The sequence below is a fragment of the Dunckerocampus dactyliophorus genome, chromosome 13, assembly GCF_027744805.1.
Source record: "Dunckerocampus dactyliophorus isolate RoL2022-P2 chromosome 13, RoL_Ddac_1.1, whole genome shotgun sequence".
Taxonomy (NCBI): domain Eukaryota; kingdom Metazoa; phylum Chordata; class Actinopteri; order Syngnathiformes; family Syngnathidae; genus Dunckerocampus; species Dunckerocampus dactyliophorus.
In genome coordinates this window covers 27224253-27245680 of record NC_072831.1, presented here as the reverse complement: position 1 = coordinate 27245680, position 21428 = coordinate 27224253, and the positions used below count along the sequence as shown (strand labels likewise).

Sequence of the window (21428 nt, the reverse complement as noted above, 5' to 3'; positions counted from 1 at the left end):
ATGCTTCTCATTATACTGGAATGATAGTCAACACGGACCTTTTTTGCAGAAGCATTTGCAGTAATATTACCTTGGCCCAAGGCCAAAGGTCACATAAGTCTCCTTTTCATAGCTGTCTCAGGCAATGCCTGTTACGACGGAGTATTAAAATAATTAGATTTTGACAAAGTTGTAAATTTACCAGAAAATAATACCAGAATAAAGTCATACATTTACGAGAAAAAAATCATAACTACGTTACAAGCATTACCTGAGGCAGCTATGAAAGGAGGAGACTTATGTGACCGTTGGCCTTGGGCATGTGGAGGGGGTGGGGTAAGGAAGGGATGTGAGAAGGGCTAGACATGCTAAGCTGTTTGTGCGCAACTGCTCTATTTTGCTGCCACGTTGTAAATAAAATCTTGCCTGAAGCAGGAGGAAAGGTTCTTTCCTTCTTATTTTCCCTCTGGCACGTAATAGAAATTAGATTTGACGTGGATATTTTGCGTCTGTTTGAGTCATAATTTTAAAAGCAAGAGATAATATCATTTGGGCTGTCAAGTGTGCTTTAACGGCACTATTTTTTATGCGCGATTAACGTCGTTTGACCCTCGGCCGACGCCGTAGTTTGAGGAACGGCAACGGCATCAGTTGTAGAGCTAGACGCCAGAACAAATATTGAGCAAAAATGTGCAAAGAAAATGGTATTTTGAATGGTGAGTTTAGCTTCAAAGCCCTAGCAGATGGCTCTCTCGACAAGACCGAAGTTATTTGTGTCTTTTTGACTGGAGTTGTCACAAAGCACGTCTACTCTGGGAGAAGAGAGAAGTTACTGGCACACTGCAGGTATTTTTTTGAATTTTCATTTATACAGTGCTACCTTGGCATACAAGTGTTCTAATTAACGAGTGTGGTTTTGTTGTTTTTTTAGATGTGAGCCGTCTCTTGACAGAGTTTTTTTTTGCTTTGAACTGCCAGCTAAAATTTGGGCTAGGAGCTGCTAGTTACCGGCATCGCCGACGACAGCTATTTGGAGTCTTGTGTCAATGACAATGGATCTAAATAGCGTTAGCTAGCGCGCTAGCTAGTCACCGGCACTGTTGCCAACTTTTCAATAAGAAAAGTAGCTATCGGCTGGCCTAGAAGTCGCTAGATTACGTCATTGTCTAATTTGAACATCACTTCTTTATGATGATGTAAAATACTGTAGGAAAAAAAGCATAATCTCTTAGGAGAGTCAAAGGTGATTAAAAACACCCTAATTATGTATTAACAGATTACCCTGTGTTTCTTCTATGGCTCACATTAACTTGACAGATGTGGTTCGTGAGTAGCACACTCTTCTGGTGAATATATGTAATGGCAATTCATTTGCACTTCGGATGCGTAGAGCTCCACATCATGGCTTTTGTCTGCCTTTGGGTGGTGCCGACCTGTCCACAGCACCCGCCGCTGCTCATTGAGAACACAAAGTGCAGAACAATACTTGCTTTCACCATATTAGATATCAAAGATGGCGCCCTCCGTGGCAGACGTCTCTGTGACACTCTCCCGTGTTTTTCTATTTTTTGCTATTCTATTGTTCATTTTGGACATTCAACACACTCACGCAGTACATTACAACAGAGAGACACTTTTGAACATCGGCAGGGTTCACCATGAACCTTCATTTAGCCTCTCAGACTTTGCCTTTCTTCTGCGCCGGGAGAACGCAGCAGCCTGCGGACCTGGTGAGCTGAATACCCGGCGAGCAAAGCATCCGAGGCGTAAACGAGGCAAGCGAGCCGGCCTGCATGCTAGGCTAAAAGCTAGAGCGACGAGGCCACCGCTACCAAGCCTGCTGCTAGCCAACGTCCGCTCTCTTGAAAACAAGATGGACGAACTACGAGCAAGGATTACAGCTCAACGTGAGATCAGGGAATGCTGTGTCCTCACCTTCACAGAAACCTGGCTGACGGAGGATATACCGGACTCGGCGATCCAGTTGGAATCATTTGCTGCTTACCGGGGAGATCGGACTTTAGCGTCTGGTAAACACAGAGGTGGCGGCGTCTGTGTTTACGTAAACAAACGGTGGTGCACAGACGTACAGACGATGGAAAAGTACTGCTCGCAGGACATTGAGCTGCTGATGGTGAAATGCAGACCTTTTTATTTACCTCGTGAGTTTAGCGCTGTGTATTTAACTGCTGTTTACATCCCACCACGAGCTAACACTGCTAATGCACTAGGCCTCCTGCATGACATCATTGATAAACACGAGACCAAACACCCAGACGCTGTATTTATTATATCTGGCGATTTCAACCACTGTAACCTCAAGACTGTCCTCCCCAAATATTACCAGCATGTGAGCTTTCCCACAAGGGAAAATAACATCCTGGACCAAGTCTACTGCAACATGAAAGGTGCTTTGAAGGCTGTTCCAAGACCCCACTTTGGAAAGGCCGACCACATCTCTATATTCCTTTATCCAACATACAGACAACTTCTTAAAAAAGCTCCCCCTGTAAGTACAGCAGTTAAAGTATGGAATGAAGAAACTGATCAAGTACTTCAGGACTGCTTTGGCTGCACAAACTGGGATGTGTTTAAAACTGCAGCGGGGAGGGAAGATTGTACTGTTGACTTGGATGAATATGCTTCTGCTGTTACTGGCTACATTAGCACATGTATAGAGACTGTTACCACCACCAAGTATTACAGAAAATACCCTAACCAAAAACAGTGGATGAACTGTGATGTAAGGGCTAAGCTACGTGCTCGTTCGACTGCATTTGTCATGGGCACCGCTGATGACTACAAAAAGGCCAGATATGACCTGAGGAGGTCCATACGAGAGGCCAAAAGACAGTACAGACAGAAGCTGGAGGGCTACTATTCCACCTCAGACCCTCGGCGCATGTGGGCGGGGCTCCAGCACATCACAGACTATCGACAGCAGAGTAGCGTAGCCACGTCCAGCCAAACCACACTTCCTGATGAGTTGAATGAGTTCTATGCCCGCTTTGACACCCAAACTCCTGATGAGCAGAGAGGGTGGCTGAACCTGGGGAGCACACAGGACTCACCTCTCATGGTGACATCAGCTGATGTGCGCAGGGTTCTAAACAAAACAAACCCACGAAAAGCAGCAGGGCCAGACAACATCTCAGGACGTGCACTTCGGGTTTGCTCATCAGAGCTAGCTGATGTGCTTGCTGACATATTTAACCTGTCGCTTGCACAAGCATCTGTACCGACCTGCTTTAAGTCCACCACCATAGTGCCCGTACCCAAGAAGAGCAACGTGACCTGCTTGAATGACTATCGCCCTATAGCACTCACTCCTATTGTTATGAAGTGCTTTGAAAGATTAGTCATGACCCACATCAAAAAGAGCATCCCGGCGGCAACCGTGGACCCTCTACAGTTTGCATATCGCCAGAACCGGTCCACGGATGATGCAGTCAACACTGCCATCCACACAGCCCTTTCTCACCTACAGGGCCAGGACACATACGTCAGAATGCTATTTATAGACTATAGCTCTGCTTTTAATACAGTCAGCCCCCACAAACTCACAGATAAGCTCCTCACACTTGGCCTGTCTCCCTCCCTCTGTAACTGGGTGTTTAACTTTCTCACAGGCAGGCCCCAGTCAGTCAGAGTCCACAACCGCACATCCAGCTCAAGAATTGTGAGCACTGGGACCCCACAGGGGTGTGTGCTGAGTCCACTCCTCTACACGCTCTTCACCTACGATTGCGTGGCCTCCCAGAACAACACCAGCATCATTAAATTTGCAGATGACACTACAGTCATCGGACTGATCACTGGTGGTGTTGAAACATCATACAGAAGAGAGGTGGCGGACCTCATAGCTTGGTGTCGTGATAACAATCTCCTTCTCAATACAGATAAGACTAAAGAGATGATCATCGACCCAAGAACAAGGGAAAAGGAGCCGCATAGACCCCTGTTTATTGATGAGACTGAGGTGGAGAGGGTGAAAACCTTCAAGTTCCTTGGCACACACATCAGCGAGGACCTCACCTGGTCTCACAACACCCAACAAATTCTGAAGAAGTCCCAAAGGAGACTGTACTTCCTGAGAAGACTGAGGAAATTTGGCATGTCCACCACAATCCTGAGTTGCTTCTACAGATGCACTATCGAAAGTGTCCTTACCGCCTCCATCACTGTTTGGTACGGTAACTGTACAACACGTGATAGGAAGGCACTCCAGCGGGTGATCAAGACCTCACAGAACATTGTTGGGGCAGCCCTCCCCTCACTGCAAGACATTTATACATCTAGAGTCCTACGCAGAACACACAACCTCATCAAGGACAGCACACATCCACAACACTCATTATTCACACTCCTACCGTCAGGCAGGCGCTACAGGAGTTTGAAGTCCAGGACCACAAGGCTGGCAAACAGCTTTTACCCACAGGCCATCAGGCTCCTCAACGAAGCACTCGCACACGCCGCACGCAACACACGCACACACTCATAGCACTTTATTTATTTATTTATTTGTATTATTTACTTGTATTAATGTCTCTTCTGTTGTTGTTGCTTAATTTATTGGTATATATGTTTATGTGTTTATGTTTCTTATGTTCTTATTCTTTCATTTGTTTTCTTTCTTTTCTTGGGAGAATGAACAGAATAAGATTTTCATTGCATGGTATAACTGCTGTTGTACTATGCACATGACAATAAAACTCTCTTGAATCTTGAATCTTGAATCTTGATATTAGACAGCTCCCCAACAGCGTCAGAAAAAGTAACTAGATTTGTCCCTCGTCGCTTTTGAGAAAATATGTCGTCAAGGGGGGTTGGAATGTCGCCATATCTAGCGACAAAATCGCCAAGTTGGCAACACTGGTCACCGGGAAACATACGTACATTATAGCGATCTCATTTATTATGGATTGTGCTAAATTAAAACAGGAACAACATGCAATTGAAAGCATTAAATGGATACAGAACCACCATCCACCAGTATGAGCCTGGACTTAGTTTTTCAGAGAGGTTGTGTACCGCAAATAGCACATTAGCGCTCAATAAGTTCATCAGCTCTTACTTTTATGCATTCCCACATGGTATCAGTATTTGGGAGGTGAAAGAAAAAGAGTGAAAATACAGTATAGTAGTCCATCTGTGCAGTGTGGGAGAACGTAGAAGGTTCAAGGACCATCAAACAGTGGGCCAAGTCGCCGCTCGCATTAAACATTCAAAAACTGTAGGATTTCTAACTATATTATTTTTGAATAAAATAATGGCCCATATTTCCAAAATTGATATCACTATACATAAAATGTTATGTAGTAATCGTTGTAGTTGCGTATGGAATCGTTTACCACAGAGATTTACTTATTATAGATAAAAACTTATTTTATCTGCGATTAAATGCAATTATAAGTTAACTATGGACAGTGTGATTAATCGTGATTAAATATTTTAATCGATGGACAGCCCTAATAATAATTGATCATTTGGCTTGTTTATTGTGTTTATTGTGTTGGTCTAAAAAGCAGTAGAAAATGTAATTAATACAGTGTCTCTTAACTTCCATGAGCTACAAGTGATTTCTTACTGCCTCCTCAGGACTAAAGTGGTATTACAATTAGTATTTGGTTACTTGGACTGTAGCTGCAAACAAGTAGTGAATTATCTTTTGCATTTTTTTTAATCCTTGAAATTATAGCCTTAAGGATGCTGACTACTCCTATTCCTGCCCCTTCACTAGCGCCTCCTCCTGCCGTCGCCCCGGCGCACGGTACTCCATAAACCGCCCTCCTCACCCCGCCCCACCGGGACCACCAGGAAATGGTGACGGAGCGCCCCCCCCCAACCACCACCACCACCACCACCACCAGCAGCGGGGACCGACCGAGCTTGCGAGCGCAGCCATGCCGAGCAGTGACGCTCATATGGCAGACTGCCGCCTCGTCTCCCGCGGGTCACGGAGGAGGACTCCCCGAGCTAATCCACAGGTCCGCGCCGGCTTCTGGCACTGAAGGAGAAGAAGAAGCAACAGCGGTGAGAGGATGATAATGATGGTTGTAGCGAGAGAACAGAGGGGCTCCTGGAGGCTCTTATGACCGGGGTGAAGAAACTGGATTACTGGACCGAATTGTACTGGGGGGGGAAAAAGACGATCAAAGAAGGTTCTGCTACCATTTGCGTCAAAGGTAAGGAAGAAGTCTGCACTCTGGACACATTTGCACATCAATTCATCTGCTGAACAATGAGTCGCTGTAACATCTGCACACAACTTAGTTGATTTAACAGAATTATCACGTGCACCTTTTATCATCTAATATCTGCCAGCTTTGTTAAAATGCACACCTACCAATGTATGACTCAAGAAAATCACACCTAAAGTTATTTACCTTCCTGTTATACACTAATATGACTTTTACAATACAAGATGGCTTATTTTGCCGGTTCTGTGTGACAAGATATTCATAAATATTCTATTTATATTCCATAGTTATAATATAGTTATAATGTTTTTGTATGATATTGAGTAATATTTATAGGTGTTTTTAAGTCAAGATACTAACTTCAAATGACATGTTTGATATTATGCTATTTACTGTTAAAAATATATAATGTGAATTGTTTTACAGACTGAGTCATGTTTCTTCACCTCAAAAAAAACCTCATTTTTTGAGGTCATAGCCCAACGGCTGCGCTGTACACAGCAGCAATTTCTCTTTAAAATGATGACAAAGACAAAGACGTCTAGCGTGACACTGGATGATGTATGTCATAGAAAAGGTCATTAGTATCACCTTAACCAGTAATTACTGTTACTTTTTTCCCTAAGGTCTAAAGTGCGGCCTGAGGGCCATTTACGGCCTGCAGCTCATTGAAGAAATAAAATGAAACCCCCCCCAGTCCCCCCAAAAAACAGAAGAAAATAGGGAAAATAGAGCAAAAAGGTACAATGTAATGTAATGTTGATAGTAATAACTAATAACAGTAAGCTTTGTCGTTAAATATATATGGGGGCGGGTTAGCCTTTTTACAAAAAAGTATGAAAAGTATGCGGCCCTTGGTAGGAAAAGTTTGGACATCTAAGGGCTAAAAAGGAGTCCACTATTTGAGGAACTATTTGAGGAAATATTAAAGCTGCAATGTTTCATATTTAACTCATAGGAGTCTTTGACTTTGCAGGCGCAGCATAATGGATGGCGTAGCATGATGACACAGCCACACTTAATTTACTGTGAACGTGCAGACGTCCAACTGCCTACGGGTATTCAAATGGTGAAAATTGGTCAGGTGAAACCAGATATAGTGTATGATCAATAACATTCACCTTAATTTTGTCATTGTGTCGTTAACGTTATTTCTCATTTGGAAGGCAGGCGCTTTTAAAGCGAAAGTAAGCAACCAGTGAAGCATGTCAACACCTTCCCATTGGTGGAAAGAAGCGAGTCATAAAGCAGTCAAAGCATGAACGGCCGTTTGGTCACGGGGTGGGGTTGCAAAGAGGCATATCGTGGCTTGTGTCGGCCTTCTGGATGATCAAGGATGTTATAATCAGCTTTCCTTAAGGGGACAAAAACTTAGTTTCTTTGGAACAGGACACATTATTTGTTGTGTACAGATGAAGTAAATAGTAAGTGCCTGAGGCCTGGCCTGACTGTGAAGGAAAATAATTACTATTTGACTACATTTAACTTCGATGTTTGCTAAATTAGTATGAGTTTTTATAATTATACATTTTATATTTGCATGGTAAGGGTTCATTACACATGTTAGACATTTTTGTGCAAAAAATTTAAATCTTCCCGATTTGGATTTTAGTGGTTATTTTCGGCCCAATGTTAGAATAATAAAGTGACATTATATATAATATATATACACAAGCCACGATATGCCTCTTTGCAACCCCACCCCGCAACCAAACGGCTGTTCATGCTTTTACCATTTGAAGACTCACAGTAAATTAAGTGTGGCTGTGTCGTCATGCTACACCATCTACAAGTATTATGCTGCGCCTGCTAACTCAAAGACTCCTAAGAGTTAAAAACATTTGGATCTTATACACCAGAAACTATGGTATTTAAAACCCTTAACTACCGCTGGACTCCAAAGGCTTAAAACAAACAAAAAGATGCTTAAAAAACCAAAACATTTACATTGTGCCCATTGTTGCCTCAAAACATCACTCTCATGTGGCTTCCTTGTTGTTTCCCAGAAGGCTTTGCGGCACAGAGGATGTTGTCGTCCAGAGGGTGACTCTAGCAGGTAAGTCTTTATTTATTTTACATTTATTCTGATGTGAACTTTCATCACAGTACAGTATTATTAAACCTCCTGGTAGAGGTGAGCACTGGTAATCGTAGCCCTTCTAAACGCAAAAGACTGATTGGATGCTGTGGTCTTGTTTTAGACCACTTCAAAGCCAAATCATCCACTTTTCCTCCTCCACATTGTGTTCCCTGTCCTCACACGTCTACACGAGTGCTTTCAAAAGAGAACCCTTTTCTTTCTTTTTTTCGTCTTATACTAGCCGGCTAAATTAGCCCCCCTGATGGAAAAATATTGTCCAAGGGAATGATACTTGAATAATTGAGTGCCCCGGGGCTTTAAAATTGCAAAGGAAGCCCGCTGTGATTTCCTGCACAAAGTTGGAGGAGGAGAAGGAAGGAGGGCGCCTCAAGGAAATATTCATATCAGGACTTAAAGAATGGTAGCAGGTACCAGCAGCGCTCCAGCTCTTAGTCTATTCTCTCTATACCTTCACGTTATATATACATTTTATCTTTGCATTTCATCTTTTTTTCATGGCATTTGAAATGAAACGTACTACTGCACCTTTTTTAATGTTTCATATTCATTGGGAAACAGCATTCATACAAAAAAAAATGGAATTCAAAGCCGTTTTTCCCCCAGGAAGTCATGGGGATAGAAATCATCTGTTCCAAGGTCAAACTGTGGCCATGGTAAAATGTCAACTGTAAATGCAATGGTTTAAGTAAGAGTTTTTATTTCATTCTTTTTAGTCAATGTATTTTCATATTCATACGAGAGGTGGGCTATACGAAAAATTTGGTATCGATCTGATACAGAGTAAATACACGGCCAGTATCGTCGATACCGATACTTTTTACTCAGTCGTCCCTCGTTTATTGCGGTTAATTGGTTCCATGCTTGACTGCAAAGCAGGATTCAATATTAATAAATGGAATATTTTTATATTTATGGCGTAGAAAACCTGTTTCTGATCTCTAAATACATTTTTTAACATCATTAGAGCCCTGTAGACATGAAATGACACCCCCACAGTCACCATTACATTTGTATAACCCCAAATAAGGCATATTAGACAAATAAGATTAAATAGACTCACACATGAGCAGTTCCTTGTTTTTTTCTGGACATCATCTTTCTGTCGCGGGTATGCTGGAGCCTATCCCAGCTGACTTCGGGCGAGAGACCCTGGACTGGTCACTTTGCCTCACACGATAATCGCCTTACAGCACAGGTTCCATTGAGAATGAATGGAGTAGAGGCGATGTCGCCTCCCGTGTGTGGCGCCCAACGCAGGGCACATATAGACAAACAAACATTCACTCTCACATTCATACCTATGGACAATTTAGAGTCGCCAATTAACCTCACATGCATGTTTTTTGCAATGTGGGAGGAAACCGGAGTACCCGGAGAAAACCCACACACGCACGGGGAGAACATGCAAACTCCACACAGAAATGCCCAACCCAGATCTTCCCGATGTGGCCAACATGCTAACCACTAGGCCACCGTGCGGCTCTCATAACATATTACACATATGAAATATGGTCGTTGACTGTTTATGTTCATATATTTAAAAATTAATAACTACCACAGCACGTGACACTGTCGGAAAAATTTGCTAAGTCCTTGCGCATGCGCGGTACCGATTGCGTTCCGGGTACGTATTGCGTAGTGACATCGGCTTAGCAAAGCAGCATTTAGCTCTCTTAACTCCGCAGCAGCATTAGCCATACGCTAACCTGCCAAATAGCGGCATGTACTACGTAACGCGCTGTTAATGACATGATTGGGTGAGAAAGTAAATACGTGCAAACAGGATCTTATCATTGGCAGGACAGTGTTGGGCCTTGTCTTATACTGTATGTTGTTGCCGTTTGTTGCTCCCTGTCGCACACTGAGTTGCATTGCAAAATGGTACAGAATAAATGATGTGTTTATTTCATTTACAGTTCAGTTTGGACTGTATTTGGTGCACACTTAGAATGCGGGGGCAGTGCACGATTGCGCACGCGCACAGCTTAGAGGGAACATTGGTGTAAAGGTGATTACAGGGGTGTTATTTAATGTCTACAGGGTGTTAATAATGTTAAAGATTGTATTGCTAAAGTCAAATTTTCTCTGCTCAAACTACAAAAATGTTCCATTTATTATTATTGAGGTTTACTTTGCGGAAGTTCACTTATCGTGGTCTGGAACCAATTAACCGCAATAAATGAGGGATAACTGTATTCACAACCGAATGAGGAAAACAGGTGTAGCAGTTTGAGGCCTAATTTTAAAATGAAAAGTCCTAATTTTAAAAGAAAAGTCTTTATATTATGACACAGAAGTCTTACTTTTGTGAATGTAAAAGCTGTATTCCATGTGGTTGGAGAGATTTTAGTGGCAGTGGTGCCGCCTTTAGATGATTTGAAGCCCACCCCAGTGATCTGAGTGCTTTTATGCAACCTGAGTCTTAGCTGGTTGCCTGGCAACCGCATGGAGACAAGTGACTGTGTCCCCCTTGCAAACACAAGACACACGCCTGGCTCGCATTTAATCCCCATGAAATATCACAATTTTGCACCTTTTTGTTGGTGTTTGTTTCCATCCTCCCACATCAGGCTGGAAAGGGAACATCATATGATCAGCCAAAAAAAAAGGAAAAAATGCATGACTCCCTCAGGTGTCACTTGTTTGGGGGGGAAAAAAAAAGTTGCCAATCATCAGCACGTAATCTCACATGTGACTCTCACTTTCTGGCCCGTGTGTGCGTGATGCTTTTCCCCCTGCCGAGAAAGCAAATTAAAATATGACACCTCTCTCATCCGCTCATCGCTTTGCACGGCGCTAAAAATAGTCGCGTAAGAGGAGCGTGAAACCTCTTCACCCTCGCCCTGCGTTGGCAAACACCACATGGTACAGGTCCACAAAGGATGACGCCACGCTCGCTGGTGAAATCATCTCTTCTCCAAATACAGAGAGCACACGAAGAGGGAATAACGTCACAAATTATTTTAAAAAAAATGATTGCATCTAGTTCCATCATATGCAATACATATACTATGTATTTGTTCATGTGAGCTAACTTTTCTACTTCTGCACCGCTGCACACACAAAGGTGAAAATGTGTCAAAACATGCACCCCTGCTGTGTTGCCTGTGCTATTGTTTTTCAGACAAATACACCACATGGTGGTGGTGTTATCAATGCCCATAAGTGGGATTGACTTTGAATTTCTGACACAGCTCTACAAAACAGCCATCGTAACTTTTGGCTGTTTAGCCGAAATGCCACCAAGTGGAGACCGGCGAGCACGTGTGCGTAAAATTTGAGTAAGATTGGTTGAAAAACATGGCCGCCATCAAGCAAAACATCCTTTTTAAGTGAAGTTTTATGAGGTAAAGCAAAATGCTAGTAAATGATACTTAAGATGTTTTTTTTTAATCATTCTTAAAAGCAAGTAGATTTTACTTGAGAATGATGTGTAGTTTACATGACAATAACCCTTGTAATATTTACTTATATTGTCTACGTGGAAAAAGTCTTTTTTTAAGGAAATGTTACTCCAAATTTTTTTGCAGCGTTGACTTGAGATTAAAGTCTTTGAGACACTGACTTTCTCCCACCTCTGGTGTCTTGCCTACAATTAAGCATGGTCTGGAGCTACAAGAGTGCTGCCAGCACTGGGGAAGCTGCGGTTCATTGAGGAGAAACATGAATTCCCACATGTACTGGGACAATGTGAAGCAGAGCATTTTTCCAACACATGGTGTCGGCCTTTGAGCTGTTTCTGATATGCGGCCATTCTTATTAATCTCCATGATAAAGGATCTTGCGGTCTGTGTTTTGCGTACGTGCAGTGTGAGGTAGTTTAAGGTGCTCGGACAGCGTAGCGTCCTGGTGTCTCTTGGTGTCTTTGTCTCTCTCTGCATCCTGCTGGAAGATTCCCACTGTGAGCTTTTCTGGCCTAATTCTCTTACTTGTTTGTCAAAATGGCTTAGTTTCTCCTCCGCAGTGATTGCATTTCTTTTGTCCGTGTTTGTAGAAGTCATCGCCAGGCTTCATAATTACTGCATAAGCGTGAGTATGTGTGCGTCCGTGTGTGTGTGTGTGTGTGTGTGTGTGTGTAAGCAGCACATTACACTGGTAGAGTAGGAGGATTACACTGAAGAAGGAAGAGGAGGCTTGGTATCGCTTTTAACGACATTAGCGTGGCGGGCTGTGTTTATAATTTATTACAGTGATGCAATGGAGGAGCTACACACACACACACACACACACACACACACGCGCAGCTGTCTGCATAGTTTTAGCTCATGCACACATACATTCAGGTGCGTTCACTGTTGCTGTTTCCAATGCAGTGGAGGAATATGTGGGCAATGGATGGATCTATTTTTTCATTTTTGATGCTGTTGCAACCCTGTTGACATATTTGCAACCAACTCTACATTGTATATGTAAGATTAATTAAAGCTGTAATATTTGTCTTAATATTTGATTTTACATAGAGTGTAAGTCATGTTATGGGGGGATGAGGGGGGAGTCCACTTTTTTACAAGAATAAAGTTGTAGTATAAGATAAAAAGTTAGTTGTAAGTATTTGTGGGGGCAAAGGCATAATATTATGAGGAAAAAACTTGCAATGTTACTCTATAATAAAATATTTGTAATAACTTTGAGGAAAAATTCCTGATTTTTACAGAAATAAAGTTAAAATATTATGAGGAAAATAATTATTTTTACAATTTTCTGTAATCAGTGGCGGAGCCAGAAATTTTTCATTGGTGTGGCCATGGTGAGACCATATCTCACATAGGGGTGGCAATAAGTTGAGACCTGAATTGTCTAGATGGCCAGTGGGGTGGCCGGAGAGTGACCAGGGGTGGCCACGGCCACCAATGGCCACCCCGTAGCTCCGCCACTGCTTTTGGAGCGTCTGTTAAAGCAATGAATAGCGTGTGTCCTGAGGACATGTTTTCAATGCATAGTTTCTGGATTCTGCTCCCTATCATGGCGGCCAAACCCGCGCAGGGCATAATACGGAATTGGATGCCGATCGGCACTCCTGTTTTAACTACAGACTGCTTGGTTTACACGCCCACTCGTCTGCTACAGAGCGCTTCCATTATTAACAGATTCATGTGCTGAATCACGCTTCAGCATTGAAGTCAAAGTCAACATAATGAGAAAACTTGACTGGAACCGACCAGTAATCATGGAAAACTTACCTACCCCTTGCAGTTCATGTTCATTATTGACAGCTCCTCCACATGAAAAGTTGTGTGCTGCAGTGAAATACGTCCAAGTGGAAACGCGGTTAGGCTGAAGTAATGTTCTGCACCACAGAGCCTTGTTTGTCAAAATTTTCAGTCAGCCATGGGAGTGGCCACTGACTAATAATTATTTTAAGAATTCATTTTACAAGAAAGTCCCATTATTACAGTAATAATTATAGCTCTAATATTTAATTCTACGTAAGTTATTATATATCATGCAGGGGAAAACATGATGAAAAAAAATTTATTGTAAGACAAAGTAAAAAAAAATAATAATTCCTTTCCATTCCATTGTCTTCTGCTTATGTGGGTCAGGGTCACGGGGGCAGCAGTCTCAGTAGGGAAGTCCAGACTTTACCTCTTCCAGTTCCACCGGGAGGACCTCAAGGCGTTCCTAGGCCAGCTGTGAGACATAATCCCTCCAGCGTGTCCTCGGTCAGCGTGTCCTCGGTCTACACCTCATCCGAACTAGATGCCCGAGGCACCTCAACTGGCTCCTCTCGATGTGAACAAGCAGCGACTCTACTCTGAGCTTGTAAACAAGACCCCGATATACTTGAACTCCTCCACCTGGGGCAGGAGGTCGCTCCTACCCCACGGGGTGCAATCCACCCTTTTTCGACCGAGAACCATGACCTCAGGCTTGGAGGTGCTGAGTCTCATCCCAGAAGCTTCACACTCGACTGCAAGCTTCCCCAGTAAAGGCGGAAGGTTATAGCCTGATGAGGCCATCAGGACCACATTGTCTGCAAACAGCAGAGGCCCCCAAACTGGACCCTCTCAACGCCTTGGCTGCGCTTAGAAATTCTGTCCATGAAAATTATAAACAAAATCGGTGACAAAGGACAGCCTTGGCGTAGGCCAGCATTCACCGGAAACAGGCTGGACTTACTGCGAGCAACGCGAATCAGGCTCCTGCTCTTGTTGTACAACGGCCGAATGGCACGTAGGAGTAGTAGCAGTAAAAAAAGTCCTCATTTTGCTAATAGTGCTCAAATCCTGATTTTGAATAATTGGCCTGTTTTCTTTTTTTCAGGCTGCCAGAGAGAAGGAACACATTGAAAGTGACGTTGTCCACTTGTGTCATGGCGTCCCACCTTCACCCACCCCTCCATCTCTGACTGTCTGCTAATGTAAGTCAGGTTTGTGTGTGTGGTTAAACAAGGTTTCATCATAATGAAGGGCATGTATGTTCATAAACTAAGATGTCATTGATTTGGACATTGTGTAGCAAATTGTGGCCCTTTCGCATCCTTTTTGTGTTTTGTGTGTGAAGGGTTTGATGGAGATCAGGTCGAATGTCAGCGGGAACAATCGTGATAGCAGGAGGAATTCTTGCTGGAGTGATACTGCTGTGCATCGTAGCAGTCCTCTGTTACTGTCGACTCCAGGTAACACCGCCAAACGTTTCACTTTAACCAGAGGCTTTAAAGCGTTCTGAGTGTCTTGAAAGCCATTAGGGGACACACTGAAAATATGGTAATGGGAATGGTTTCATTTTATTTGAACATGCATCCCAGTAACAATGGAATACATCAAAGTACAAGTCACAGTTCCACGTGTCAAAATAAAAGTAAAAGTAAAAGAATATGACGTGGAAAAGTTTACGTTTCACTAAAATACAGCTGTAATGTTTTGTTGAAAAACTCATAGAATGAGCAAAGCAGGTGTAGTAGTTTGAGGGGGGGAAAAGCCTTTATTTTGAAAGGGAAGAAGTCCTATGACAATAAAACTCTTGAATCTTGAATCTAATTTGAAGTTCTGACATAATGAGACAAAATGTGTAATTTTGAAAGAATGACACAAAAGTTTTCATTTTATGAGAATAAATTTGTAACATTTTAAGAAAACAATATATTTATATATGTATTTATTTCAAAATTACACATAAATACATGCCTACATAAATATAATATTGTTTCAAAGTTTAATAATTACATATATAAATACAGAAATAAATCTAATATTGTTTTCTTAAAATGTTACAAATGTATTCTCAGAAAAACACTAACAACTTTTGTGTCATAATGTAATGACTTTTTTCTTTTAAAAAATCAGGCATTTTTTAATGTGCAATTTTGAAATACTCCTCTGAGTTACGACCTTATTGGTGGAGGAGTTTGCGTGTCCCGATGAGCCGTAATGTTACAAGAAAAGTCATACTTTGTTATAGAGGATAAAGTTGTAATATTTGGAGAAAATAAGTCTTAATTTTACAAGAAAATTCATACAAAAACTACATACATTATTTTTAATATTAAAACTATTTTTTCACAACTTTTTGAGTATTTTGACTGTGGTGTAGCAAAGTGAGGGGAAAAAAATAGAGTCATGCGCTAAATACTACTTCCTATATGACTAATAAAACGTGGTACTTTCCGGTGAGTCAAACCTTTTTTTTTTTAAATTGATAAAAAGGGGGAACCTCCCCAGAGTCTCACCACAGGAACGTTTGACTTGATTTCTGCCAGTCAAACAACAAATGATTAAAAATCATCGTAATAATAATAAAAAATAAATAAATACAGTACAGTTGTAAAAAATAAATATAAATAACATATCAGGGAGATGTTAACAGTTAAAGAGTCATTATAATATTAAAACAAGAGTCCTTCATTTACAACAATAATTAGGAGAAATATTGATCATTAAAAAGTCACATTAATCTTGTAATGATTCAAATAATTAACAAATGATATCACATTTGCAAAAAAAACATTTGTCAAATAGGAATTTCCTGCCTAAAAACTTTCCCAATCGCTATCCCAAACTCTGACTTCCATTCGAGCCAATCCAGCACTGAAGCCCCGCCCCCTGTGCCTCTGTCCCCTCCGCAGTATTACTGCTGTAAGAAGAATGACTCTGACGCGGACGCGGGCTCGGCGCCTCAGGCTGACCCGCTCTCTCACTTTCCGTGCAACACGTGCAACGCCCTGGCCAATGACGGCGCTGCCATCACGCCCGTTTCCTTGGACCAGTTGGACGCTGTGGCGTCCGCATCCCACCGCAGCAACGCCTGCCGCGCCTGCTCGCCGTACACGCGCCGCGCCGCGCTCCCCGCCTCGGAAATGCTCAACGGGGGCGAGCGTCTGGGCTTCCATACCTACTACGAGAACCCGGCCGTGTCTTTGCCGCACGGCTCCGCCCCCGCTTTGAGCTACTACAGCCCCGCTAAAATGTTCCCACCTCCGCCACGGCCCTACAGCACCCAGGTGTGACATTTGACCTGTAGGAGGGCACAGGCAGCCTCCTGAACATGTAAGGACGCCTCCTGGTGGCACCTCAAGCACTGCCAAACTGAAGATTAACAAGATAAATCCTCATCCAAATGACAAACACACAAAGTTAGGCTAACCCACTACAATTCTTGTTAAAGGGTGTCTTCCTTCAGGACATGTCCTGTTTGTGTCACACCTTCCAGAAGTAATGTAGTCCAAAAAAATACACGTACGCGCACACACACACACACACACACACACACACGCACACACAAAGTGGACATCCGCCCCGTGATGCCACACATGTACCTTTTTTAAAATGATTTCACTATTTCTTCATTAGTTCAGCCATCTAAAGTGCTAGGTACCATATATGGTACCTCACTCGACTAGAAGGTTGTGGAACCATGTGACGTACCCGAGCCAATCAGCAAAGAACTGTAATACTAACAGTCATGAAAAAGCTCTCATACATTGAAAATATATATAATTGACATATACAGTAATGATTTATTTTTATGTTTTGCCTCATAATAATATAAGAATATCCTACAGTATTCCTTTGGGTTTACAAATGTAGTGGAATCATTTCCCTAGAAAGAGCAAATACTGTTCATTTGAAAATATTTCTAATATTGTTTTAATTGCAATTATCATTTTCATTGATTTGTTTTCCCTCTTCAAATGCACTATATCAATCAAATTTATTATTATCATTATTATTATTACCGACCATTTTCTTTTAAAAAACGTGTTAAAGCGCATTTGAAATGTTTGTTTTTCAAATTGATGAAGTAGGAGCCACAAAAACGTAATATTCGTTTGAGAATATTTCAAATGTTGTTTGGATTTTAATTATGAATTGAATGTATTTCATTATTTTTCCTCTTCAAATGCACGATATAAGTTATTAATTTCATCATGATGGTTATTCATAGGTTTTTTTAACAACCATTTCCCACATTGTTAAGGAATTGTAATCCAATTCCTTAACAATGGAAAAATGCACGCTATAAATCCAATTTATAATTATTATCATCATTACTGTTATTCATTATTTTATTGAACATTTCACACATTTTTCTTATCTTTTTTGTTGTTCAAAACATTTTTCAATTAAATTTTTTTAAAGTAATAAATAACAAAATAAACAACAATTTAACACAATTTTAAAAAATGAATTGTTGAAAATTGTTGCAATTGAGGAAGTCATGGCCACAAAAACATAAATGAATATTTTCATAATGAACCACAAAAATCCCTTACAGCCAAGCAAATATTTACTAAATGTACTTAACGAGATTATTTACTCATGTTTTTCTTGTTTATCAAATATTACTTGTTTTGTGAGTACTATTTTTATTTTGTATTAAGTAGAGACCACCTCTAATGATACCTGCAGTTCCGAGTTGAAAGGGAGGGGCTGTAGTTTCTGTTTCACACACACACACACACAAAGAGGCTAACTGAACATGAGGGCTAACAGTTTTCCTATGAGTTGTTGTCCAGCACAGCGCTTGTTGGAGGAAACGAGAAGAAGACAAACCTTTTTTTTTTTTTTTTTTTTTGAGATCTCCAACAAAAGAAAACTATCTGAGGGGGTTTCGTTCCTTTTCGAAACAAAGCAAACAAAAAAAAAACAACCAAGTTTTGGTTTTAGAGTCTTCCATCTGTCCTTTCATGGAATGACAACTTATTGCTGCTTCATTCATTCATTCATTCATTCATTCATTCAATGACTTGCTGTGATAGTTTAGTGTAATGCCACACGTATATGCCTGACTGTTATATATTTTTACCGTCTTTGTGAGACAGTCGTTGACAGTTATATGAGGCACACAGTGAGGCCAATATAATAGGTACACCCGCACCGCCTAATGAGGTCCAACTGGAGCGCTGTCACTGAAAAGGATGCTTCTAAAACACGTATATTTTCATGACATAACAATATGTTTTATTATTGTGGTTGTAGAACCACACTGCTTCATACTGGGAGCTGTTTGGAATGTTTTGCTGTCCCCCCCCACCATAATCGTCAACATATATGGTGTTGTATGATTACTGCCGCAGCCGTGCGGTGGCCACACAGTCAGGAGATCAGGAAGATCTGGGTTCAAATCTCCGTTGGGCATCTCTGTGTGGAGTTTGCATGTTCTCCACGTGCGTGTGTGGGTTTCCTCCCACATTCCAAAAACATGCATGTTAGCTTCATTGGAGACTCTAAATTGTCCATAGGTATGAATGTGAGAGTGATTGGTTGTTTGTCTATATGTGCCCTGCCATTGGCTGGCGACCAGTCCAGGGTGTACCCCGCCTCTCGCCCGAAGTCAGCTGGGATAGGCTCCAGCATACCCCCGTGACCCTAAAGAGGATAAGCAGCATAGAAGATGAATGGATGGATGGAATTGAAGGAGAAGTCATAAACTGTGTTGCAAAATGAGAATTTTTGTTCTTGTACGCTGCGATACCCAGATTAACCCTTTGCTCGTTATTTGCACGGGGTTAATATAATGATGTTTTTGTCAGCTTATCCCTCATCATGACCTCCATTTCCTTGGATGCACAGTTGCGCTCTCCTCCGCTTGTCCTGCACTGCTCGCCTGATCATTCCCCCGTCTCTCCAGAGGATGTTGGCTTCAGCTCTGATGCGCTGTTCAATTAAACCATTATTCCAACAAGACCAACCTTGTTGGAATAATCTGGATTTCGCAGCGTAGAAGAACAAAAATTCTTGTTTTGCATCACAGTTTATGACTTTCATTTTTTGTGGAATTTTTAATTTATTTTGCCCACCTTAAAACGGTCCTGTGTTCAGTCACGCATGCAATTAAATATATTTTGGTGTGGACCAAAGGATTATGTCCATACCAACATATGCAAGTTAAGACATTTCATGAAAATATTCAATTGTAACTTCAGTGGATACTTTTTGCAGAGTCTACTTTTTTTTTTAGTGTGCAAAAAGGCTCTTCTTGGCTTAGTAGTTTGTAGATATTTACTTTTTAAAATTTTTGTTTATTTAGTTTTACTAAATTGTATTTTTTTGTTAATTATTTATAATTTAGGTTTCATTTTCCTTTTTTTCTTAACCTCCTGAGACCCGTAAAAATAAAAGTTTAGCATTAAATAATTTTTGGGAGTGCAACAATACAGCACAATTTTCTTTTTTTTTTTTCTTCTCTTTTTTTTTTTTAAACAATATTCTTTAATATTGTATTTCTACAATGACATTAACATTGGACATGAAAAGAGGCCAACTTTCACGGCTGTACTTTGGCCAATCTTTAGTAAAAGTCCACCGTAGAGGATGTTGTAAAAATGTTTCTATCGATTAACACTTATGGAATGCTTCACAACACAATCCATTCCTACCCTGAAAACACAAGAGGTGTATGAATGTACTGACTAATGACCGGTGTTCATTTTTGTAGGGTTTTGCATGTAAAATAAGGCAGTGAAAAGCTTGATCCTTACAGAGGACAAAAAATGTGTTTATGGGTCTCCGGAGGTTCATGGGATATTTAAAATTGTTGTTTAAAAATGTTTATACTTTTTTTTTTTTTAATGATGTCTTAGGCTTTTTGATACAGCTCTTGTAGTGGGTGCCATTAGATTGTGCAGCTGTACCTATTGTTGTGGTCTGAGAGTGTTATTCGTTATTTATTACAAAATATATTCAGACACGACGTTGTTTCCACTGAGGTTTGTCTTAAATCTGTTGTCAAGTGCGTGCTAAATGAGCGACTTTTCTTTGTTTTGGTTCCTTTAACTCAGGGGTGTCCAAAGTGCGGCCCAGGGGCCATTTGCGGCTCTTGGATTTTTTTTGTTTGTTGTTGATCCGCGGCACATTCTAAAAATGTAATTTAACCAACAACAACAGCAAAATTGGAAAAATCTGCAGTAATTTTACAAGAATAAAGTCAAAATAGTAAGATGAAAAAGTTGCCATCTAATGAGAAAAAGTCGTAATTTTACGTAAATAATGCCGTAATGTAATGAGGAAAATTAATTTCATTTTAGAAGCATAAAGTTGAAATATTAAAGAAAAAAGACATTATTGTTGGAACGTCGCAATATTATGAAAATGATTGCCGTTGGAATTTGTATAATATTTGATGAGGAAATGAATTAAATTTCATTTATTTAAATTGCAATTAATGTTTTATGTAGTTTTAATTTAATTTTCTATAATTTTTTTTATTTAAAAAATTACATTAAATTTAATTAATGAAAAAATTATGTGAATAAAATAATCAGTACAAGAAGAAAATATACAAGATGAAACTTGAAATAGTTGTAAAAAAAACCCATCAGAAATGGGAAAAAAAGCAGCTGTAATTTTCTGGGAATAAAGTCAAAATATTAAGAAAAAAAGTTGCATTCTAATGAGGAAAAAGTTGCAATTTTATGAGAATAAACTCATGGCCGTGTCATTTGGGCAGCATAGGGTTGAAATATTTAAAGATATATATATTATTTTTTGAAAGTTGTAACAGCAAAAAGTCGTAGGATGAAACTTGAAATGGGGGGGGGGGGGGGGCAACAGCAGAAATGTAAAAACAGCTGTCATTTTATGAGAATAAAGTCAAAATATTAAGAGAAAAAAGTCGCGAACAAGAAAAAAGCTGCAATTTCACGAGAATAAACTCATCGTCATGTCATTTTAGTAGCACACAGTGGAAATATTTAAGAAAAAACATTT

The 21428-nt window shown here is 40.7% G+C and overlaps 1 protein-coding gene across 1 annotated transcript; it reads left to right on the top strand.

Moving 5' to 3' along the window:
- Positions 1-627: 627 nt before the first annotated feature.
- Positions 628-21244, top strand: LOC129192624 (protein FAM163A-like). Its single transcript, XM_054796809.1, has 6 exons — positions 628-825; positions 5720-6164; positions 8186-8235; positions 14545-14641; positions 14785-14899; positions 16346-21244. Exons 5-6 carry the CDS (start codon positions 14807-14809, stop codon positions 16724-16726), a joined length of 474 nt encoding a protein of 157 aa, XP_054652784.1. The 5' UTR covers positions 628-825; positions 5720-6164; positions 8186-8235; positions 14545-14641; positions 14785-14806; the 3' UTR covers positions 16727-21244.
- Positions 21245-21428: the final 184 nt, after the last annotated feature.